The sequence below is a fragment of the Lissotriton helveticus genome, chromosome 3_1 (assembly GCF_964261635.1).
Source record: "Lissotriton helveticus chromosome 3_1, aLisHel1.1, whole genome shotgun sequence".
NCBI lineage: Eukaryota > Metazoa > Chordata > Amphibia > Caudata > Salamandridae > Lissotriton > Lissotriton helveticus.
In genome coordinates this window covers 1,634,089,535-1,634,114,994 of record NC_136061.1, presented here as the reverse complement: position 1 = coordinate 1,634,114,994, position 25,460 = coordinate 1,634,089,535, and the positions used below count along the sequence as shown (strand labels likewise).

At 44.4% G+C, this 25,460-nt stretch overlaps 1 protein-coding gene across 1 annotated transcript in view; it reads left to right on the top strand.

Annotated features, from left to right (window-relative positions):
• CCDC93 (CCC complex scaffolding subunit CCDC93) overlaps positions 1–18,461 on the top strand; it is a 1,137,947-nt gene extending 1,119,486 nt beyond the window's left edge. The window contains exons 22-23 of the mRNA XM_078682376.1: positions 5,485–5,598; positions 16,198–18,461. Of these exons, the coding sequence (XP_078538502.1) occupies positions 5,485–5,598; positions 16,198–16,251 (168 nt within the window). The 3' untranslated portion in view covers positions 16,252–18,461. The remainder of the gene's footprint in view (positions 1–5,484; positions 5,599–16,197) is intronic.
• The last annotated feature ends 6,999 nt before the right edge of the window (positions 18,462–25,460 follow it).

Here is a 25,460-nt window from a genome sequence, read left to right as displayed (position 1 = left end):
GAGACTGGATGGTAGCGTTGGACTTGCAGTCGGCCTATTTCCACATCCCCGTCCTGCCGGCCCGCCGGGGTTACCTGCGGTTCAGTGGGCCCAGCATCAGGGCAACTTGTCTGACCATGTCTTGATCTCGGAGGGCACTGCAAGACAGTTGCAGTGGTGGCTCACGGACAGCGATTGGGTCAGCGGCAGATCCCTCTCCCTACTCCAACCGGAGCACGTAGTTGTGACGGACGCCTCCCTCCAGGCTGGGGGGGCCACATGGGAGAGGCGGAGATCAGAGGCCTCTGGTCTCCGGCGGAGTCCCAGCTCCACATCAACCTTCTGGAGCTGCGGGCGATCCGACTTGCACTGAAAGCATTCCTTCCCTCTGTCCGGGGGAGTGTAGTGCAGGTGTTCACGGACAACACCACCGCCATGTGGTACTGCAACAAACAGGGCGGGGTGGGGTCGTGGGCCCTCTACCAGGAGGCTCTGCGCCTCTGGCAGTGGCTGGAACATCAGGGCGTGACCCTGGTGGTTCAACACCTGGCAGGTTCTCTGAACGCCAGGGCGGACGAACTCAGCCGTCGGTGCATGATGGATCACGAATGGCGTCTGAACTCGGACGTGGCGCAAGGCCCCTTTCAGCAGTGGGGAGAGCCTTGGTTAGATCTATTCGCCACAGAAGAGAACGCGCAATGTCATCAGTTCTGCGCGTTGGAATTTCCAAGGCGGGACTCGCTCGGAGACGCTTTTTGTCGCGAGTAGAGTTGCGGTCTATTGTACGCCTTTCCGCCTATACCACTTCTGCCCAGAGTGCTGAAGAAGATCAGGCGCGACCAGGCCCAGGTTATCCTTGTGGCTCCGGACTGGGCACGAAGATATTGGTATCCAGAGCTACTCAGCATGTCTGTCGATCCCCCGATTCGTCTGCCTCTTCAGGAGGACCTTCTGTCACTTCAGCAGGGGACGGTCCTCCACCCGAACCTGTCCAGTCGCCACATATAAGCTTGGAGATTGAGCGGCGACAGTTGAGGCCATTTGACTTCCTCCTGAAGTCTGTAATGTCATTCTGGCAGCCAGGCGTCCCTCCACAAAGTCGGTATACGCCTGCAGGTGGAACAGATTTGTGGCATGGTGCACAGCAAAGGCTGTGGATCCACTCTCTGCCCCCCTTTCTGAGGTTCTCCTCTTCCTTCTTTCTCTTGCCCAGCAGGACTCTGCTCTGGGCCCTATCAAGGGCTACCTTTCTGCCCTGTCCGCCTTCTTAAGGCTACCTGATCAGCCATCTTTGTTCAAGTCCCCAATTGTAAATAGGTTTTTGAATGGCGTCACACACATGTTCCCTCCTGTTCCATTCGTGATGCCACTTCATAACTGTCCTCTCCGTCTTCTTACTCTGAAAACTGCTTTCCTGGTTGCCATCACCTCTGCCAGGAGAGTGAGTGAGCTCCAGGCTCTTTCTTCCAAACCTCCTTTCCTTTCTGTCCATCCGGACAAGGTTGTGTTGCGGACAAGACCTTCTTTCCTGCCCAAGGTAGTCACAGCCTTCCACATCGGGCAGTCCATCACCTTGCCCACCTTTTTTCCGCCTCCGCATCCCTCGAAAGAGGAAGAGAGGCTCCACCGTCTGGACCCAAAACGTGCGCTCTCTTACTATCTGGATCGCATACGCCAGTTCCGGGTGTATGATCAACTCTTTGTTGGTTACGTGGGCGCTAAGAAAGGACGGGTGGTGCACAAGCGGACCATCTCTCGGTGGATCTTGTTGTGCATCCAGGCATGCTACTCATTGGCTAAAAAGGAACCTCCTGTTGGGCTGAGGGCCCATTCTACTTGGGCCACGGCGACTACTACTGCCCTGGGCCGGGGAGTCCCCTTGCAGGACATATGTCAGCCTGCTACTTGTGCCTCGCTGCACACGTTCGCAAGACACTACTGCCTGGACAGCCAGTCCGGAGGGATGGCTTCTTTGGCCGTTCCGTCCTCCAGGACTTTCTGGTGTGATTATTGGTTCGCAGACCCACCACCGGGGTTGGTATTGCTGGGGTATCTATTCTAAGGTAAGGAATCTATCACTAACATGTCTCTTTCAGATGCACAAGTTACTACTTGTGTAACGATATATCTGTAAGAGACATTAGTTAGTGATAGATTCCTTACCGACCCACCCATCCTCCCCGTTCTGCGAACCGATATCTAGGGTTACGGTCATCCCCTTTCAGGGCCCTAGTTTCATGGCACCAGTGTTGGTTCTATCATGGCTCTGCGTATCTGGCGCGGAAAAGCTGTGTATCAGAACTGACGTCAGCGCGCCAGGGCGGCGTCTAAGTACACCGGCGACGTCATTCCGGCGCTAACGACGCCGACGACGGACGCGGAGCCGCGGACGACGCCTACCGACGCACAGGGGTATTGCTACGCAAAAGTTTCCGGATCCAGTATGACGCCTAGGGATATTCTAAGGTAAGGAATCTATCACTAACTAATGTCTCTTAAAGATATATTGTTACACAAGTAGTAACTTGTGCTTTGCAACTAGATGGATTTCAGACAACATTGAAGGCTCAGAAGACAATGTAAGAGCCAGATCTGAGGAAAGAATCTGTGTCAGTGTCGAAGATAGCGCTGACTCAATAAGTGATGTCATAAGAGCAGAAGCCTATGAAGGCGGGTAGTATGGAGGCGTTGGGGTCAAAGTCAAACCTGCAGAATGGTCTGGTTCTCCACTCCAATCCCCTAACATTGCATCTGTACACTTGGAGATTTAGCAGTGCCATCTAGTTTCCTTCTGCCTTCCTGCTTAAGTTGTGGATGTCATCTTGGCTGAAGGGGAAATTCCTGTGAGATCCATGCAGGTTGTTGGAACAAAAGTGTTCATTGAGCAAGTTAGAAAGCCTGAATCCTTTTCTGACATGCTTTTTCTGACATCTTTTAATTTACACTGTCTTTTACCATTCAGTATCTGACAATACCTACAGTTAAAAGACTATTCAGAACCCCTATCTTCCTTAATGTGCCTGACCGGCCATTCATGTTTAGATCTTCACCACTGGCATGTTTTATAAAAGGGTAGTATACTTGTTTCCTTCTACTCTGTTCATTGTTCTTTGTTATTCAATTTAATTTGAATTATATACTGACTTTCCTAATGGCACCCATTAGAGCCAATGTATGGTTGTCCGGCTCGACTTCACTCATGTGGTGACTATATCTCAGGTGGTGGGTTAAAAATCTTCAGGCCCTAAGCCTATATCTGCATTTCATGTGAGCCCGTCCATTACTCTTCTTTCCTTCTTCCCTTCTTCTCATCCACCAGAGAAGAGGAGCATAGACTTAACCCCAGGCATTCATCATCCTATTACTCAGACCGCACTAAAATAATTGAGTGGATGATCAGCACTGTGTGGGCTTTGCCATAGCTAAGGGCAGGGAGGTCATCAAACACACAATTACACATTGGGTCATAATTTATATTAATATCTTCTACACCTTAGCCAAAACGAATGCTGTGGAGGGCATTTGGGCCCAGTCCACTAGGGTCACAGCTGCTTCAGGGGCGTTCCAGTGACTAATAACTGCAAGTCCACCAGGTGGTAATCCTTGCATATTTTTGCCAAACCTTACTGCTTTACAGCCCAAGCACTCATTGATAAGTACTTTTTTAAGACTGGTTTGCATGATTTCCTTGGTTAATCAACACTTCTCAGGTCCACCTCCATGGGAGGTATTGCTATGTGGCTCATTCATAAGGTGAGAAACCTATGGGAAGATATATCCATCCAAAAGAGAAGTTACTCAGCATTGGCAGTAATATTTCGGGAGGATGTGTAATTTTCTTACAGATTCCTCACCACCCCCAGCCTTCCCTATGAGCTTGTCATGTCATTAATAATATCCCATGGTATGCAACCATGTTATGTGCTGTTATTGTCTGATTCGCGGATGTTTGTTAGTTGTTCTTCACATTTAGATTTATAACAGAAATGCTAAAAATAACCTCTGTGGCAGTTGATGAGCAAATTAAGGGAAGAGCGTGTTCTTTTCTGTGCATAGGTGAGTTCAGCACATCCTATTTTTGTTTTGTTCATTTATATAAGTGTACTTTTATCTTAATACAGAGCTTCATAAGTTTAAAGAGTAACTGCCACAGAAAACAGAATTATTAAACCTATAATCCAATCACTCTCTACGACATTATTTCATTATTGAGGTCCTAGTGAGAAGATACCTTTGAAGTTGGTAGGGAGCTACTGCCTCACGTTACCTTCTCATCCTCAACACCAAGAATTTCCACCTCTCTCATCCAGTGACACTCAAGTGCCTGACGTGCTAGGTTTCGAAAATGCAGTCTCTAGTAATGACATGAGGCAGGTTGGGGGAGACAGCTTCCATAGCACAGGTGAACATGCAGTGGCTAACATGAAAGCAAAGGGGAACAACTTTTTGACTACTATCTTTGATATTGTGTCCTATCTTTTATTTCATATTATTTAAAAACTTACTTTGATGGAGAATACTTTTTTGTTGTTGTTACTTTCAGCACACTTAAAGAAAGTGAGTGATGGTATTCGTAAAGCATATTACTGCATTTATATGTAAGCTCAGTTGTCTATTTAAATAGAAGGAGAATGAAATTCGATAATCTCAAGTAAAATAAAGCTAGAAAAACTTGTGCTTGGAAATGAACTACCTTTTAACACCATAAATCAGTCAGAAGCTCTCCCCTGCATTCTGTACACAATATCCTGATGCCATTTCAGTGATTGGCATTTGGACAATTTGTCTCTTGTTATCCATCCTATCATGAACCCATGTTGTCATCAGCTCCTTTTCCTTCTGATTCTACCATCTCTTTGCAGAAAATGTAACAAAAAATTTGCTAGTTTAGCAAATTATGACATCTCAATGGCCGTATTAACTTTAGTGCATGTAATCACAGGGCCTTTCATATAAGCAAGCCTCTTTTCCACCCCAAGTTAGTTTTGTCTGTTTGTTCTATTTGTACACAGTATACTGTTCCTTTGGACCCTTTGTTTAGGTATGTAAGTACTAAGGAGAAGGTTGGTCAAGAATGCCAGGCCAACGATATCATATATTTTTTGTGGAATTATAACAGTAACTAGTCCTGCCTACTCTGTGATTCGATGAAAGAACCTGGCAAAATGGGTTGAAAGTTTAAGTTCCTTTCTAAAGTGATATTTTCTTTCTCAATATATGTAACAAAACAACTATCATTGTTTTTTAAACATATTAGACTACAACTCTATGCCATGCATGATTGTTTTTTTAAACTGATATGTTTCTTTTGGATTGTCTTTAATGCTCTGCTTTAGAGTGTTTTATTTGAATGTGTTATTTATTAGTATGTATATGTATATCACCAGAATATTTTGACTTGGCATACCTTAACTCTACATATGGAAAGAAAGCTATTTGTTCTTCTGTCATTTGTTATATTTTATCTGGTTGAATTTTTAAAATATAAATAAAAAATTCCAACAGATGGAAAAAAAGAAACAGGAAAATAAAATGAGACGGGACCAGTTAAATGATGAGTATTTGGAATTGCTAGAAAAGCAGCGACTTTACTTTAAAACAGTGAAAGAATTTAAAGAGGTGAGTTTCGAAGTATTTTTTCAACTAAATGTCATAGTTTGAAATGTAAGACTTGCACCTTACTTTTCAATCACTTGTGGGTATGCTATCTTTCAATCCCCTGTTTTCAGTTGTATATAACGTGTTTCCATTATGTGTTTCTTTACTAACTTTTGTGAACAGGCCTTTCAAGAAAGATCTTTTATTATCTTCGAACCTGCTGTGTAGTTGTTTTCACATATTAGGCATTGTATTCCTCAGTGAGGGTTTACTTTCAATAAACTGAATTGTAAGACAGACTGACAGGCGCCTTCTCCATGCACTTCTTAAACCCTTTTATATTATATCACTTATAGCATCTAAAATAATAGCATTTACAATATAACTTATGACCTCACAAATCACCTCATTTGTGTGAAAACAGTGCATGGTAGGGTGGCGAGTTATATGTAATACAGTGTAGCTACTGAGTTGAATACAGTCTGTATGGAGGTGTGCGAGTTCAAATAATTTGAAGCTGTGTGTAAATTATAAATTAAAGTCATGAGTATAACTTTAGAATTTCTAATTTTTTTGTAGTTTAAGTTTGGTCTGCGTCTAAAGAATAAATAAAGTAATAGATGTTTGTAGGTGGTACTTAGGTGGTACTTATTCTAATTTTAAGGTATAACAATACCTTTACAATTTGTAATGTTTGTGTAGCTTAAGCTTGGTCTATATAGAAAGAATGAATAGAGGTTTTTCTAACTATAACAAAGGTTTAACCTTTGATTTTCTCATTGAATTGTAATTTCATATAAAAATGTATTTCAAATCATAAAGTTTTGTGTCGTCGAGTGAAGTGTCGTACAGTCTAGTGTTGTAGAGTGGAGTGTGGTACAGTGGAGTGGCGTACAATGGAACAGCTGCAGTGTTGTTGCGTACATTGGAGTAGCGTACAGTGAAATGGTGTAAAGTGGAGTTTGGTACAATGGAGTGCCATACAGTTTAGTAGCATAGAGTGGAATGGTGTAGAGTGTCATAGTGTTGAGTGTAATTGCGCACAGTGGAGTGGCATAAAGTGGGATTGCGTACAGTGGAGTACTGTAGAGTGGAGTGATGAAGAGTGGAGTGACGAACAGTGCAGTAGTGTAGAGCGGAATAGCGTAGAGTGGAGTGGCGTACAATGTAATAGTGTTGAGTGGAGTGGTATACAGTGGAATAGCGTACAGTGGAGTGGTGTACAATGGAGTGGTGTAGGCTGGAGTGGTGTACAGTCTGATAGTGTACAGTGGAATAATAAAGAGTGGAGTGACCTTGAGTGAAATAGCATTGAGAGTAATGGTGTTGAGTGAAATTGCATACAGTTCAATAGTGTAGAGTGAAGTGGAGTAGCGTTGAGTGGAATAGCATACAGTGCAGTGGTGTACAGAGGAACAGCTTAGAGTGTAGTGACATACAGTGGAGTGAAGTGGAGTTGCACACAGTATAGTGGCATACAGTGGAAAAGCTTAGAGTGAAGTGGCTTACAATGGAGTGGCATAGAGTGGAGTGGTGTATGGAGTAATAGTGTATAGTGGAGTGGCGTAGACTGGAGTGGCATATAGAGGAGTTGTGTACAGTTGAGTTGTGTGGCGTGGAGTGGTGTCGAAGGTAGTGCAGTGTGGTACAGTGGATTAGCATATATTGGACAGCCATAGACTGGAGTTGTGTATAGAGTGCTGTAGAGTGTAGTGGCATATAGTGGAGTACCATAGAGTAGAGCGCTGTACTCTGGAATAGCGTATAGTGGAGTGGCAGGAATTGGTGGGGCGTAGAATGTAATAACATTCAGTGGAGTGCCATACAGTGGAGTGGCATACATTGGAATTAGGTAGAGTGGAGTGGCATAGAGTTGACTGTAGTAGAGTGGAGTAGTGTAGAGCATAGTAGCGAACAGTGGAGTGCCATACACCAATGGTGTAGGGTGGAGTGACGAAGAGTGTAATAGCGCATAGTTTAGTGGCGTAGAGGGAATGTGTGTAGAGTGATGTGGCATGGACCGAAATTGCATACATTGCAGTGCTTATCCTGCTGTGTCCTTCAGAGGACGACGGAGCCTTGCTTATCCGCCGACCGGTGGCTCTGATCCCTTGGCACACAGTCCCCACCGTTTCTGCATCGCTCTAACCTGGTATATCATATCGATCTTACTCATCGGGCCCATTGCATTACGGTCCTGACTTGTGGGCTCCTACCGGCAAGAACCCCCCTGGTCCGGTTCCCTCGGACCGTTAAAGCTCCTTCTGACCCTATGCTCTCACAGTTTGGACCTTCTCTACTGAGACACCTAATTGACTTGAATATCTAGCCCCTCGGATTCTAGTGTGGAACTCGTTGCTCTGTGTTATCCACACAGTACATCATTCCATGACTATGTGTGTCCCATTCTGTTATTCCAGGCACATCACCCTGTTTGTCTCCCACTTGACCCCTGCACCCTGAAGAAGGTGTGACCCATAACCGGGTTAGACACCGAAACGCGTGTCGGCGCTGGAGCTTATCTTAGCTTTTCTGTTTTCACCTACCCTTTTGAGAAAGCATTTGGATGATGAACTGTATGATCAACGTACCATGGGACCTTAGAGACTGTTATGGATTATTTTCAATTATATGTTTGAATTCCTGTATCCGCCAATCTGACAGGAAGATTTTGTGACCATTTGTGTATACATATTTTAATTGTGTTTATCTTGATGTAGAGTGTTTGTTTGAATTAACAGTATGCAAGAGATTGTTTGGGTATGTGTCTGAGTTATGTTGACTGAGCGGTCGTGTGTGTGTGACTTTGGATGCTTTTGGAACTTTTATATTCACCATGTTCCTCATTTTGATAAAACCAAATAAATAAATGTGACTTTTTAGCCTACTATGTTGTTTATATCATAATTGGGAAGGTCAGGACAGTCGGGCTGCTTTCTATCTGTCAATGACTGTTTAGCTCTTCACGTATTAGCTTTGGGCGGAGGGATTTTTGTTGTGATTACTGATCATACGGCTCCATGCCAGCATCGTTGCACTTCAGAAGTGGTGTGCGGAACCGCATATAAGTGCTGCCTATGCGTTCACATCAGTTCCTTCCTTTCTTTCTGCACTTTTAGATGTGGATCTGAAGGCCAATGTTCCCAGCAGCGCCAGCGGCAACATCCATATTTGCATCCCCAACAGAGAGCTGTAGGGGCATCGTCCTACGCCAACTGGGGCCATGCCTTCCAGTCCAGTGCCTGAGCCCTATTTCTATGGGCTAGGACTCCATGAAGAATGGGAGGGGTCACTGGACCTTGAAGAATACCAGCATTATGAATCTTTGAACTGGTGTGAGACTCTGGGTGAAACCAGTGGACTGGACACTTCTCCAGATACTGGAATGTATTTCTCCCCCTGTTGGGGCCAATGAGGAGGGAGCTTCATTCATTATTGTGGTGCAGAGGGCAGCTGAGGTCCGGGATCTTAGTTTGCCCTTGGTAGCAGTCAGGATTAATGTCTTTACAGAAGTGCTTCAACCGGGAATGTCTCCTTCAGAACCACTTCTTCAATTCAACAAAGCGCTTACTGATGTCCTGCTTGGGACCTGGTCAAAGCCCAACATAGAGACTCCTGTAAACAGGACAATGGCCCACTGCCCCGCTCCAGGGGACCCCAAATTCCTCACAGGACACCCTAGCCAGGAGAGCTTGGTGGTCCTAGCCTCTACTTCACATGTAAATCCTGGCACATTCCCAACCGCTCTGCCAGATCAGGAATCCAAGAGGCTGGACAATTAAGGAAATAATGTTTTTCTTCCACCAGCCTGGCATTGCAGTCAGTGAACACCACATGACTTTTGGGCTGCTAGCCCCACACTCTCTGGGGTATGGTTGCGCAGGTGCTGCCAGCGGTCCAGGAGGAGGCCCGGCTCGTGCTCTCCCAGGCTGTTGCAGACAGGAGGGATGCAGCTGCATTCACCATTAGATGTAGACTAGACACCACTAATTCACCAGGCAGAGCGGTTTTGTCGACAGTGGCCCTGCGGTGCCACGCCTGGTTGAGGACAATTGGCGTTTCTGGGGATGTCTAGACATCACTCATGTACATGCCACTTGAGAGCTCCTGTCTCTTCAGAGATAAGGTGAATTTGGCGCTGGGGCGCTTTAGGGGCATTAGGGCTACAGTTAGCTCTTTGCACCTTTCCATTGTGCCTTGTCACCCTCAATCCACCTTTCGCTCCTTTTCGTGGCCACAGAAGGGGCATACAGCCCCGTCCTTATCCGCACAGCCACCATGGCACGCAAGCTTTCTAACCTCTGCATGGTCGTGGATGTGGTACCTACCGGCCCTGTGGGTCGGGTGACAAGCGGTTGAGTCATTCCACATCCCACCAGCAGCTGCAGCCTCCAAACCCTCCTGGTCTGTCCATTAGCCATCATGGGCACCAAGTGGGCGGCAGTATTCGCCATCACCTGCCCCACCGGTGGGTTTTGCAGATTGTCTGAAGGGGCTACTCCCTCCCCTTCGACACTACCCCTTCCCTATGTCACCTAATTATGAAAGGCTGATGGAGGACCAACTATCTCTACTCCACCAAGAATTGACAGGTTTTTGGCCTAAGGAGCTGTAGAGAGAGTGCTGATTCTAGAAGTGGGTCCTGGTTGTTATTATTCCCACTACTTTCTGGTGCCCAAGAAGGACGGGCCTTCATCCTATCCTGTGCTCTCTCAACTTGTTCCTCAAGAAGGAGAAGTTCAAAATGCTCATTCTTGCTCCGGTCCTATCAGCCCTTGATCCAGGAGACTGGTTAGTATCATTGGACCAGCAGGACACATATCCATATACCTGTCCTGCCTGTGCTCAGGCGTTACCTGGGGTACATGGTGGGCCACAAGCACGTTCAGTTTTCTGTGCTCCCCATTGGCCTCACCAGTGCCCCTCGGGTGTTCACCAAGGTGATGGCGGTGGTTGCAGCTCATCAGCAGAGATCAGTGGTGCCAGTCTTCCCCTTTCTTGATGACTAGCTGTTGAAAGAGGGCTCACCCCAGGCTGTCGCCTCCGACCTCCAGATTACGGCAGACCTCCTGCATTCGCTGGGGATCACTGTCAATGTGCCAAAGTCACACCTGACTCCCTCTCAGACACTCCCTTTCATCTGATCTTTCTGGACATGGTGCAGTTTCGGATCTATCCTCCCGAACTGCCAGTCTAGGATATTCAGGCTATGATACCGATGTTTCAGCCTCTAATCTGCATTTCTGTGACACTGACTCTGAGGCTGTTGGGTCTCATGGCCTCCTGCTGGCGACATATTCACGTTGGCATTTGCGGGCTACGCAGTGGGGCCTGAAGTTTCAGTGGGCACAGCATCAGGAGAATCTCTCCGACATGGTCCAGATATCGGAGTGCACTACGAAAGATCTGCAGTGGTGGTTAACAAACCACTATTAAGTTGACAGCAGGTGGTTAACTAACCACTTTTGGGTCGGCGGCAGACCCCTCTCCCTTCCCCAACCAGATCTGGCAGTAGTGACAGATGCGCCACTCCTGGTATGGGGTGGCCTTCTGGGAGAGGTGGAGATCAGAGGTCTCTGATCTCCGGCGGAATTCGGACATCAACCTGTTGGTGCTCCGAGTGATCCAATTGGCATTGAAAGCCTTTCTACCCTCCATCCAGGGAAGGCTGGTGCAAGTGTTCACGGACACCACCACCGCCATATGGTACTGTAACAAACATGGCGGTGTGGGGGTCGTGGACCATTTGTCACGAGGCCCTGCGTCACTGGATATAGCTGGAACAGCAGGGCATATCACTGGTGATTCAACGTCTGGCGGATTCTCTGAACGCCAGGGCGGACAAACTCAGTTGCAGATGCCTCGAGTATTATGAATGCCTTCTCCATCATTATGTGGTGCAAGGTCTCTTTCAGCTGTGCGGAGAGCTATGGTCAGATCTGTTCGCCACTGACGAGAATGTGCAATGTGAGCAGTTCTGCACAATGGAGTTTCCAAGGCAGCTCTCACTCTGATATTCTTTTCGTCTCGAGTGAATGTCAGGCCTCCTATAGTCCTTTCCACCCATACCACTCCTGCCCAGAGTTCTCAAGAAGATCAGGAACGACCAGCCCCAAATTATCCTTCTAGTTCCAGATTGGCAATGGAGAGTCTGATATCACGAGCTGTTGAGCATGACCATTGCTCCTCTGATCAGGCTGACCCTTTGGGAGGATTCTCTTTCGCAGCAACAGGGGAGGGTTCTCCACCCCAAACCCGTCAATGCTCTCCATTCTTGCGTGGAGAGGGAGCAGTGTTAGTTGACAACTTTTGACCTTCCTCCCGACGTCTGTAATGTTATCTTGGCAGCCAGTTGACCCTCTAAGATGGTTTATGCCTGTTGTTTGGCACAATTTTTGGCATGGTTACAGAAAGACAAATCGATCACCTTTCTGTCCCCCTTGTCAGATTCTCCTTTTCAGCCTTTCCCTTGCCCAGCAGGACCCTGCTCTGGGCATTCTGAAGGGCTATCCTTCCACCATTTCAGCTTTTCTGCAGTTGACTGATTAGCCATCCTTCTTTAAATCTCCTATTGTAAATAGGTTTCTGAAAGGTTTACATTTATGTACACCTTCTCCCTTTATTATGCCCCAGTGGCACCTCAGTCTTGTCCTCACTTTCCTTATGTGCACTCCCTTTGAACCTCTGTATAATTGTCCACTGAGGCTCCTTACCATCAAGACGGCCTTCCTGGTGGTAATAACATCTGCCAGGAGGGTCAGTAACTTTTAGGCCTTGTCATCCAAGCCTCCTTATCTTTGTATCTATCCAGACAAATTGGTGCTTTGTGCGAGAGCTTCCTTTCTTCTGAAAGGTGCCACTCCATTTCACAGAGGCCTATCCATCACTGTCTACTTTTTACGCTCTGTCTCATCACTCCAAAGAAGAGGAGCTTCTTCACTGTCAGAGCTCAAAAAGAGAGTTGTCGTTCTATCTTGATGGCACTGGAGAGTCCCCGGCAGTAGCGGCTCGTGGTGGGAGTGCTGTGGGGCAGGGGAGGAGCAGGGTGGAGGGTAGTAAACTACGGCATACGGTTGAACAAAGGTAACTAAGAAAATAAATAAAATGAATTTCATTGCGTGCGCTGCATTGCCAAATGCGATGCAGCGCGCACAACAAAATTCATTTTATTTGTTTATTTGTTTACTTACCTCCTTTGGGCCGTATTCCATAGTTTACTACCCCCCCACCCTGCTCCTTCCCCACCCTGCCCCACAGCACTCCCAACATGAGCCGCTACTGGTCCCCGGTGAACAACCAACTCTTCGTGGGGTATGTCAAAACAAAGAAAGGACAGGTCATACAGAAGAAGATCATCTCATGATGGATCGTACTCTGTATCAAAATCAACTATGCATTGGCTAAAAAGCAACCCCCTGAGGGTTTGCGTGCTCATTCCACCAGGGATAAAGCTGCAACCACTGCGTTAGCATGCAGAGTTCTGGTCCTGGACATCTGCCAGGCTTCCCTGCACACTTTTCCCAAACACTGCTGCCTAGATAGACAGGTCCATATGGATGGGCACTTTGTCCGTTCGGTCCTGCAGGACTTCCCCGTGTGAAATTGGCCCGCATACCCACCTCCGGGAAGGTATTGGTTGGGTATATATTCCTAGTTAATGAAACTGTGGCTAGAAGTCTCTAGCAAATGAAAAAATTACTTATCTTCGGTAATGCCTTTTCTGGTAGAGGCTCTATCTACCTGCAGATTCCTTACTGACCCACCCATCGTTCCCGGTTTGTGAGCTGATTTCTTGGGACAGGGCTTTCTCCTTTCAGGGCCCTAGTTTTCCTTACCAGTGGTCAGTGTACTTCATGGCTCTGCGCTTCTGGCGTGGAAAGTCGCAAAAAGTAACCAATGTCAGTGCACTGGGGTGGCTTCTATATAGGCACGGCGCACGTCACTTCTGGTGGCGCCACACGGAGCCAAACGATGCCACCTACTGCATGCAGGGGTACCGCTCAGGATAAATTTCCAGATCCAGTCTGACGCCTGGTGATAATTCTGAGGTAAGGAATATTTGGCTAGATAGAGTGTCTACTAGACAAGGTGTTACCTAACATAAGTAACTTGTTTGTTGTGCTCACCCTTCAAACCCTTGCACAATTGTCTCCTTCTGCCGACCATAAAAACAGCCTTTCTAGTGCCCATTACATCTGTCAGGAGGGTTAGTGAATTGCAAGCACTGTCTGTGCATCCTCCTTACAGGACTTTTTACCCAGACAAACAGGTTGTCAGACCTACTGAAAATAGTAGCATCTTTTCAAGCAGGTTGTCGATTGCATTGCCTTCCTTCTTTGCCCAGCTTCACCCATCCAAAGAGGAGGAGAGACTCCACCTCATGGACCCAAAAACAGTGTTGTCGTTCTACAATAATTTTACTGAGAGTTCTGAGTAGATGATCAACTCTTCATTGGGTTTGTAGGGGCTAAGAAAGGAAAGGTCGTGCAGAAACGGACCATGTTGTGATGGATAGTGCTCTGCATTAAAATCTGCTATCCACTGGACAAGAATCAACCCCCTGAGGGATTGCGTGCTCATTCTACAAAGCTAAGGCTGCGACCACACCGTTAAGCTCTGTGAATCCATCGTAGACATCTGTCCGGCCGCAATGTGGGCTTCGCTGCACACGTTTAGCAAGCACTGCTGCGTGTACAGTCTGGCCCTTCTTGATGGGCTCTTTGCGGTTCGGTTCCTCAGGCCTAATTGGTCTAAATCTGTTCAAATACCCACCTCTTGAGAGGTATTGCTTGGCTATGTATTCTAAGATAACGACTTTGCGGGTAGAAGCCTCGACCAGATGAAAAAGTTACTTACCTTTGGTGTAATGCTTTATCTGGTATAGACTGTCTCGCCGCTGATTCTTTACCGATCCTACCCACTCTGCAAACGGAATTCTCCATATAGAGTAAGCCCTATGAGATCCTTAGTGTTTTCACACAAGTACATCAGCAAACTTTGTGGCTCTGCGCTTTTGGCGTGGAGAGGTTGTGAAAAGTAACTGATGTCAGGGGGTTGGAGGCGCCTATATAGGCACAGTGTACGTCACTTCCGACATGGATGATGCTGAGCCGAACAATGCCACCTACTGATGCACAGAGGTACTGCTCGAAAAGGTTCTGGATCCAGTCTGATGCCTGGGGATTATTCTATGGTAAGGAATCTGCAGTTAGAGTCCCTACCAGATAAAGCATTACTGAAAGTAAGTAAATTGTTCTTCTCCATGAATGTGAAAACAAGTTCACAGCCTTTCTTAATGAACACAAACTAAATTAACCAAACCAACCCAATTTAAATATTAGAAAATCAGCAGGTAAGAGGAAAACAGATCTTGCAAATAACTGTAACAAGAGTATCACCTTCACTGCACTTGTAAATCTCAATACACATCAAAGCAGACTCCTGTCCAGCTGCAATCGATCTCTGGCTAGTGTATTTACTCCTGAGCACAAGTGGCAAAAGATACCAACCGAGATTAGGCACACAAACTCTTAGAAAAGAAACTCATTCGTTCAGAAAAATCCCTATCTGTGTGTAGGTTGCACCTCACAAAACACACTACCTTTATTCAGACAGGTTCAACAGCGATCTCTCAGGATTTTAGATTTTGACAAATTTTGATAGCCAAATCAACCAAATCATAAAACTCGTAACTTCTTCGATGCAAAAAATAAATAAGAGTAGTACATCAAAGTACACAATGATCGAACCAGCAATTGCCCCCACAAATCAACATCTCATAACCAAAACCACCACACACAGTATATCAACCCATCACACAGCACAAATCTCCACACTTCAATAACGCACCAGAACACACTAAATCACCTGAATCATTCCATCCTATTAGTATTAATACTTACAATGCCTTTTGCTCAGGAGCAGCACTGCAAGTCAGCAACTTGGCAAAATCCACCAGGAAAATCCTCACTTCAAATTCCACCAACTCTAGGGATGGGCAAAAAAAGGAACTTTTCGAAATCAGAAAAGAGGTGCTCTTAACTTGCAAGTTTCCTCTGGAACAACAGATTTGTGGCACAGGGACCCCACATTTGAACACCCCAAAACTTTACGTTAATAGAACGCCCGCTATTTGATGAATCTGAGAGGACGTTAAACCTGAATTTCATGAGGCAATGTGTCCCCTAAGTAAGGAATCAATTAAGTAAAATAGCTGATTCTTTCCAAACTTTGAGAGCAGGCTCAGGATCAACGCTGTGTTTCAAGGAAGGGACAATCACAAATTTCCATAATCGCACATGAACATTGTTCTGCAAGGCATAACAGGGGTTATCGCATGTCTGCTTTATTTCTGACTTTTCCTGTGACGTATTCTTGAAGTGTGCAATTATATGGGCTACTTTACCAGTGTTATATTTTTTAAGTGCGTGGTCAAATTGCTCACAGTTCCCAGTATAAAAGGAGATTATTTTTTGGTGGGGGGGTGTAAGACTTTTCTTCATGTGGTGCACATTTTGGGCATTTTCACTCTTGTCATTGTAAAAATCATGTTCTGAGGTTTGCCTGGGTGGAATTACTTGCTATATTTGAAGAGTTATTTTTGATTCCTTTCATCCCCAGGAGTGCCGTAAGAATGAAATGATACTGACTAAGCTGAAAGCCCGAGCTTCCTGAAGAAGTGTTGCAGTGAAATAGACGAACACTTTCACCAGCAGTAAACTAATTGCCTGTTGTACAGAGGGTCTGGACCGCCTGGTCATCGGGGACACTTTAATATACATCTAAATCGGGTGACGTGTGTGGCAGATGCTCGTTCCCCGAAATCATTCATCATCATGACGTCTATCATCTCCAAGCCGTAAAGAACATTCAAAGCCGCAGTATGCGACATATGTCACGTCTTCTTGTTTCTATACATCCTTTACTGTAATTATAATTACACAAGTTATGTGTGCTAGAAAGTGATGCAGCAAAGCAAAAGCTCTCGTTTTGTGCCATGTGTACTGAAAGGAGTAATTTGACGTTCTCTTCAAGGGAGAGATCATTTCTGTGCGGAGCGGAAGCGTGTTTCCTTTCTGTGTGGGAGTAAATGCACGTTAGACCCAGGTGTGACACGCTGCAGGATTGATAAAATATTCAAAGGGAGAGAGATGGCGCCTCGCTTGCCAGAAGGGGGCCTTTGTTGGCACATAATGATGAGTTCGTTTTAATTGCAACAATTTAAAACTACATTGTGCCCAGAAACACAAGTGTTCTGCATTGTCAAGTGTATTTGTCTGGAGCTGTGATTGGGGTTGCGTATCGATAGACGCCATAAAATAGGCCCCTTGCCATTAAATACGTAAACAGCCATCACAAAATATGAAATCATTTATATTTGAAAAAAGACAATTACCCATAGAGGAAGTATCTTTTTGTATGAAATATTAAAAGAAAACTCTTCCATCTATCCCATGACCTGTATTCATGATGTGATTATGGAATTTTGTTCAATGTGTTTTCACTCAAGCAGCGTCTAAAAGTGCAAGTTGTCCCAATATCAGTGCTGGAAACTAAACAAAGTGTTTTTTTCCCGGGTGTACACTGTATATAACTTTGTAGCGATATTTCACAATATTATTGGTCTTCGTTTTTTTGGGTGTTTTTTGTCACTTTTTTCCAAAACAGGAAGCATCATTCTGAGTGGTGCTCTCAGTGTGTTTAAGTTGTTCCAAAGGTGAAATGTGATGTGATTCATGTTTATTTCCTAGTTGCAAACAGGAATGTCACGTATCACGGATTTACATATAATGCATGATTGATTATAAATGCCTTCTCAGCAAGACATTGTAGTTGCATTGTAGTCCGTTGGTGGGAGAATGGGCATTTCTTTAAAACTGCTCGTGTTTTAGTTTCTGAGACCCGCATTGGACTCTTACGAACTATGCCTAGTTCTCGAGACTTGTGTACATTCCAGTGATGTAATAGCTCGTTCTCCACACGATCTAAGCATTTCTCACAGAAAAATTGCACTGTTACCTAAATCTTTTTGTCCGTTTTGGAAGTCTGAGGGTTGGGCAAACCATTGTCGAATACAATATAATTATTTTGTGGTGGGATATTGAGAGCTCTGTTGAAGAAGATGAAGGCGCTGCGTGCTTCACGTGACTTCCCTTGGCCTTCGACCCCAGCGTTCCATGGTTACGTTTGTGCCTGTCATGCTAATTGCTGCAGTCAGCCTTCTGTGGCTGGAATGTTCTAATAGCCCTGACCTCAGCGGCTGGATATAATACCGCAGTATTAGAATGTGTTCATCACCTGCACTTGCCTGCGTTTGTAATAAAACGTCTAGATTTGGAAACAGCAGGTTTCCAACAACAATCTTTGTTTGTCCATGTGCAGTTATACACATCTTCCAATGTCAGGAACGTGTCTGTGTCCTAGCCCCTTCCAGCATTCGTTGAACCGTCCACTTATTCCTTTCAACATTTTATTTGCTTTTATAAGAAATGTGTTACTTTTCTGCAGTACTGTCAGATTACCTAGTCCAGGGTTCAATGTCTTGATACACATTACAGTAGAAATGAGCATTTATGTGTATCATCAGTTAGTGACGTGACTACACTGTTGAATTATGTTTGATATTGTACGCTACAGAAGAGGTGCCTCGAAATTCCACTGCCATTTAATCACTTTACATTTTGAACTTTATTCAGCTTTCACTTTCTTGTATATACTTAGCATATAACCATTGCATATAAAAAAATCAACAATTTCCACCACGGATTCTGTTGCGAAATACAATTTTCCTGTACGTCTTGTGATAATTACTTTATTGTCTCAATGGATTTATTGCATGCTTTTTTTCCAGAAAATTGCCATGAAATAAATGTTTAAAACATGAACATATGTGGCAGTTGTGTCTTGCTTACTACAAATCAGACAGTCAGTTAATATAAAGATGAATTCCTTTAATAATTAAAAAAAAGTAAAATGGTTTGTGATATTTTTCTTATGAACCACATTTTTGGTATCTGTTTTTCTTTTTTCTTTTTTTTATAGTATTTAATGGTGATAAACTGTGTAAAATTGTCAAATTAGAAGTAGTTGGGTAGGAATTGGTCTTAAGTTGCAATCAATCTGTAAGTAAAACCTTTGTGGTATGCGGAAAGTGTAACACAAATGGTAGAAAGGAGAGAGAGGTAATCTTTTCCAAAACGGAAGCTCAAAGATTTCTAAAATCTTCTTCTCAAATATATCTTTCTGAATATTGTATGTTTGACTGTAACTAGTTGTAGCAAAACAGGCTGGTGTAATAATTAGTATCTTGTTTTAAACAAAAGAGTGATTTAAGACAGTGTAAATTTCATCAAAACTGTAAAATAACTTCTATTAATGTTTTCAATCTCAGGATTTATCTCAGACATGCAGAATTTGAAATGAGGTCTAACCTTACAAAGTTTACCCTTTGGAGTGTCTCTTGCAGGTCTCAACACTTAATGTTTTTTCCAGTAGCAGAATCTCCTACACTTACCTGACTGACTATTGGGTTGTGATCCCTGCGACGTATTCCTCCAGAACCTCAGTAGTTAAGTATAGGAATAATTATAGACTTAGTTACCTCATAATCGTGCCGCTCTGTTAAAATGTGGGTTATTAGTAGTGGTAAATATGCATCTACCACTGGCATTAAGGCCACTAACGTGGTCTTGGGCTCAGTATAGGTCTCAATAAATTATTCCCAAGCTCAACCCTTGGTAGCTTGGCTGTGAGCAAGCAGGCTTAACTTAGGAGACAAGTATGTAAAGCATTTAAAAACACCAATTCAGTAAATAATTAAGACACAACACACAATAAAAATCCCACATAAATGTATAAACATAGGAAATATTTGTAACTTTAAAATGACACCAAAATGACAGAAATCCAATGTAGGAAACCGAGGATGTGAATTTTTCTAAGAATTGCCATTTTAAAAGTGCTTAAATGCCTATATCTCCACTCGGGGACATCTTGTCGCGCTTCACAGAGCCTGGTCAAAATGTTACCTTCGGACTTAGAAACTTTTCTGGTGCTTTTTCTTCCAAGGTCCCTTGACGCTCTTCACCAGTCTAGATTCGAAGAGGGTTCGCTGGCTTGACTTTCAAGGAGCTCTCGTTCAAACTCTGGAAGTCGGACCTCCACAGCTCTTCAGCTGGACGAACCTGGAATCCGGGCCGGGTCACGGTTGAAGGTGGCCGGCTTGGGTCTCGACGTTGAATCGGTCGTCGTATGGAGCTTTTCTCCAAAGTTGCTCCAAATTTCTTTAACTTTTTCCTGAAGTTCCTCTTGAGGGTCAAAAGGGTCCAAAGCACAATCCATGAATCTAGAAGCGCCAAGATGGTCCTTGAAAGGTTGGGACCACAATTCCCACAATGCACCTGGACAAAACCCTTAAAGGTCAACTGGACACATTCCAGGCAGCGAACTCTTGGTGGTGATGGTGCAGGTGTGCTCTGTTACCTTGTAGCTTGCAGGGAGTCCCCTTCTTTAATCCTTTTGGAGCAAGGTACATCCACAGGGCTGTAGGATCAGATAGTGCAGTAGGTACAATCAGCCAGAATGCAGGGCCTAGTGATGCAAATCAAGTTTTCAGCATGGCAATCCTTCTTCTCTTAGTTTCAAGCAGCCGATCTGAGAGGCTCTGCACCTCTCACATATTTACTCAGTGTTCTCTGAAGTGAAGCAGTAGAGCACTCCTATCCAATGAGGTGCAAGGCAACACCCCAGAGTGTGATGACTTCCTCCAAAGTGTGGCATATTCTTGTCCCAGAAAGCACAATTACTCCAAATTGTATGATGGCTGAAATCTCAGCAGAGCAGCAAGAACTAGCTAAACCAACCTACAGTGTGGCTCATTTCCATAGCTCCTCTCCCTCAAATATCTGCAGATTCCTTCCTTAAGCCTGTCATCTGACTAGGTCAGAGGGGATGGGGTAGACAGTTCTGGCATGTCCTGCCATTGCTGTTCCTCCTTTGAAGCCTCATGCTTTATGACCCCTGCTCTGGCATTCATGTGTGGCAGAGCCCTCTCCAGCAGATAGCCTCTCCCCTGGTGAGCCACTTATCACTTCATCAAAGCAGCCTGACTAATCCAGTTAACTCTGACCAATCATTGAAGACTACAGGAAGGCTGAATTTTGGCTTACAGACCAGAAAGTAAAATAACTTCTTTTCTGTACAGTTTAGGATACATTTATCAATGACATATTGCTGGATATATCAATACCATTTTTCTGAGTCTTTCAATGATATTTATTCAATTCCTAGCTATATTTATGCATCCATAAACTATTGCCATGCTATTCTAAGGTGGTAGGTATCTACAATGGGGAAAGTGAAATGTGCAATTTCTCCGTCACCAGGGCATATAACACATCTTTTATACAGGCCCACTAACTAACAATAAACTCACACAAGACCAAATTAATGATCTTTGGGCGTTGCGCGAAAAAGCACTGCTTTAATGGAACGTGAGCAGTAAGATAATCTCTACCACAAAATCCTATAATTATCTTGGTGCTTGGCTCAGCGATTCTAGAAAAGTGACTTTACATTTACATAAAATGAACTACAAAGTACAGTCGACAGTTTACGCTCTGTGCAAACTACACGAGAAAATGCAAAGTCCAAGGACAGTGCCAATCGGAAAGGTACTTCACAATCTAAAATAAGGCCAATAGCAGGTTACCCACAGCAGGCATTGCCAGGCAAAATGGACACTACGTTAGAAAAAGCACAATGCCAGGCATACAAACGGATATTTAAGCTACCAAAATACCTTCGTAATAGCCTGATTCGCCTGGAGTTTGGTCGGGTGCAACAAAACAAAGAATGCCTGGGCATGGAGGCGAAATACTATTACCAAGTGTTGAAGGCCCCCGTTGGAGGAGTGAAGAACATGCTAAAACCAATCTATGAAGGGACAACCAACCCATGGCAAATCCATATGCAGAAAGCGTTGAAAACATTGGACCTATCATACAGAATTGGAGTCAAGAGGAAATAAACTACCCGGCTATCAAAAATGCTATTAACAAACAAATCTACCAGCTGTCACGTAACACTGACCTAGCACATTACGAAAAGGGAGGAGGTCATTCAGGGCGGATCTCAACCTATATGGAGCATAAAACACAGCCCTATCTAAGCCAAGCATTTGGGAGGAAGGCCCTAAAAAATACATTCTGTGGGCCAGACTAGTGCCCCTTCCAATCAAAGAATTTAATCCCAGGTGGAAATCCCTTGATCGTATAACCAACTGTATAATTGGCAATTTTAAAACGGAATCCCTGTTGCACTTAATGTGCTGCAGCTCTGCACTGCCGCAGTGTCGTCAGAAGCTTTTAAAGCCAATGTGGCTATGCAAATGAGTTCAGACAGTGAGAGAAGCAGTTTTGGTTTTATTCTCCTGCACCGTAATGACAGACTTGGGCAGATTTGGGAAATATATGGATGAGCTGCGTACCAGACTTATTGAAGAAGAACGTCCTGATAACACCACAAGAGTCTTGAATAGCAGCAAGCCATTAAATAGAAAACAGACTTGATGCTAATTTGAATAAGGCAGATCTTCAAATGATACATCAAACTCTGTCGCAATGTGGTTTATATAACTTTTTTTTAATACAAATCATCTTTTCCTCAACTTTAACCGGTTAGAATTTTATGTGAACTTTTTTAGATGCAAGATATACTGTGAAGGATTTTTAGGAGTTGTCTTTTTTTATTATTATAGATGCAAAATACATTGCAAATGGCGTGACCCACAATGAGACGCCTGCAAGTGCCTGGAAAGGATTCAATCTACCGTGCCCGCTGTAAGAAAATAAAAAAAATAATCCATTGTATCCAAACATGGCTCAAAACATAACCCCGCTGTGACTGAACATGCTCCAAGATGTATTCTGACACTGGAAGCGTGCCAAAGATATTCTTCCTGCCCTCAGTCAAAAGCAAAATATTCGCTGAAATATATCCAATTTAATCCAAGTACATTCCAATATATCAACCACATCCCAAAGTATAAACAATCAAGAAAAAGGCATAAACACAACATTGTTACAATATGACAACCTCGCGATGTGAGTAAGCATGCTCGCAATATCCATACCCTTACCAGAGGCATATGGATATATGCATGAGATATTTACTGATTTACCACTGTGATTGTATATGCCTCTGAATATTTATTGATGTGATGAGAAATTTCACAACGAGCGCGCGCGCCTCGCGCTGACGAGCGGAGGAGGCAGCAGGGAGAGGGGAGAGAGGAGGGGGCCTGAGCCTGTTTCCCTTGCAGGAGCGAGCAGGAACCATCTGTCAAAGCTCGCTCCCGCAAGGCAATCGCCAAACGTGCATGCGTTGACATTCAAAGCGATGCAACGCGTGCTCGTTTTTGGGGCCGAAACTGAAGCAATTTCTAACGGTCTTTATCCTATGCAGTGCATGCACGCTGCGTAGGCGAGACCTAAAAATTCGGAATAGGAGGTATTTACCAAAAATAGTAAATACCACACACCAGGGTAATAGTATACCACTTTTAAATACATCACTCTATTCTGCCTAACTTGTAATGAGGGTTTTGTGGCATTCTGGAGTTCTCTTGCAAAGGGAGATGTCAGCGAGCAGTAGTCATGGGCAGTCAGCAACTTGCAGATAACTCCTGAAGTAAGTATCCCCTCCTTCCGACTTTAACCCCTTGGCTTCGGCGGTAATTCTGCCGCGGCGCCGGGGGGAAGGGGGCCGCGCGGTGCTGCCATGCTCATGACGGAACCACTCCGTCACGAGCCACGGGCGCGCTGTGCTTGTGACGGAGTGCTTCCGTCACGGCCCGCCCGCTCAATAGAACACGCCGCGCAGGCGCAGAATCGCGGCAGCGTGGGCGGGGCGGCGCGCCGTGTCGGAACCACTCCGTCACCAGCACAGCGCGTCCGTGGCTGGTGACGGAGTGGTTCCGTCAACAGCACACAAGGAGTTAAACAATGTTACTGCAAGAATGGTCTTGTGTCCTTTTCCACGTCTGATGAGATTTAACCTTCCTCTAAAAAAGAATGACAGTTAATTTAACGATTTAAAGTCCAAAGGCCAGGGCGATATTTCCAGAAAGAATTGTTTTGAGTAGCTGCCTATTTTTCTCGATACTTCATCTTGAATTAGAGAAATCTAGTAACTGCTAACTTTTGGTTGTGTAGGAGTTAACCCTCCTTGTTGTGGTGTTCACTCATCGATAACTGCAGATGGTGTGTGTTGCTATCTGCTTCGTCACCTCTTTTTTATTGGTGATGGTTTGCTTCATCAGTTTCTCGCATTAGTTCATTTAAATTCTGTTTCACTAACTTTTTCCCATTTAATTCGAGTTTTGAAAGTGACTGTGACTGGCCTTGGTCTAATTATGTTTATTTAACCTTTCACAGTAATGGCTTTCTAAAGCTAATCACTTTGTTTACTCAAAATTGAGGACACCAATTAATGCTCACACATAAACAATTCAATCAGCCAATTTCAAATGAGAGCGTTTAGGAAGACACACCTAACTGAATTCCAATTACTGAAAAATTCTGAAATAGAAACAATTAAGGATTAAGTGAATTAGTACAATAACAATGTCATCTTGGGTAAATATTCTTTTGAGCCACCAACTTCAAAGGGAGACTTTCAGTTATGACAACTGCAATTTGGAGTATTTTTGGGAGTAGAAAATACAGGAAAGTCAAATGTAAATTAACAGTTTAAAAGAATAAATGTATTCCGAACCCATGGCAATTGAATAACGAGAATAACCGATATTAAATTGAAACACGTGATAAAAAAATATAATGAGTGTTATTCTATTTAATGTACAATTAAGATACCCGAACAGTGACAAAATAGACCAATTATATATTGTGATCACCAAGTTAAGGCAAAATCAATATGAAATAGTGTAAACTACAAAAAAAGGAAATTCAAGGTAACCCTAAAGTAATATTTCTAACTTTAAAAGCAGCCAAATGCTAAAAAAAAGAACCTTGCATGTCAGGTCCAGAGAGTATCACTACAACAATAATGAGTGGCAAAACTGGTGACTATCTAAGTGCATTCTTCTGACTGTAACTGTATCATGGTGATTAAACTGCCAAATGCATCTGTTTACCTCATAAGCGGTATTTTATTTAATTTTTTTTCAGATTTATATAGCACTAACTCGACCCGAAGGTATTGGAGAGCTTTACACAAGCACCAGTTACCTTACACAAGGATACATGCATTGTTATTTTTGGTAGGTGGGGGGAGATTAGGTGATCTGCCCAGAATCACAGGAAGCTGAGCTGACGCAGAGGCTCGAACCTGCTTCCCCAGCTCCAAATTCAGCAACTCTGGCTGTAAGGCCACATCCTCTCTCTCACGTCATCCGCAGCGTGTTGAGCTACAGTTAAGCAAGAATGGAGACGTTCAGATGATAATCCTGCATTCTCCTCAGTGATACCACCCCTGGGTTGGATCTTCGCTTATTTATGTGTAAGTGGCGGTTGGGAGCCGGTCCTGCCCTTCCGGTTTTGGAGGAGGTAGAGGATGCCAGAAGCAATGGGGGACTAGTACGTCTACGTCATCAAGGGGAGCAGGTGGCCCCTCCCGGAAGAATAAAAACAGGGAGCGAGAGGGGGAAGTCCTCTTTCGTCCTCTCCAGCGGATGCCGAGACAACTGACCAACACGTTACCCACCCACGCCTAAGATTAATTGACAAGTTGGCTGGGTCCCGGGTAAGTGAAATGGTTGGGACTCCTTTTTGGCATGGACTGTCGGGCCCTGGAACAGGGTGGGTATTCAATGGGGGCTCTGGGCTGGCGGGATTAGGGACTGACCTGCTGGTGGTCCTGGACTC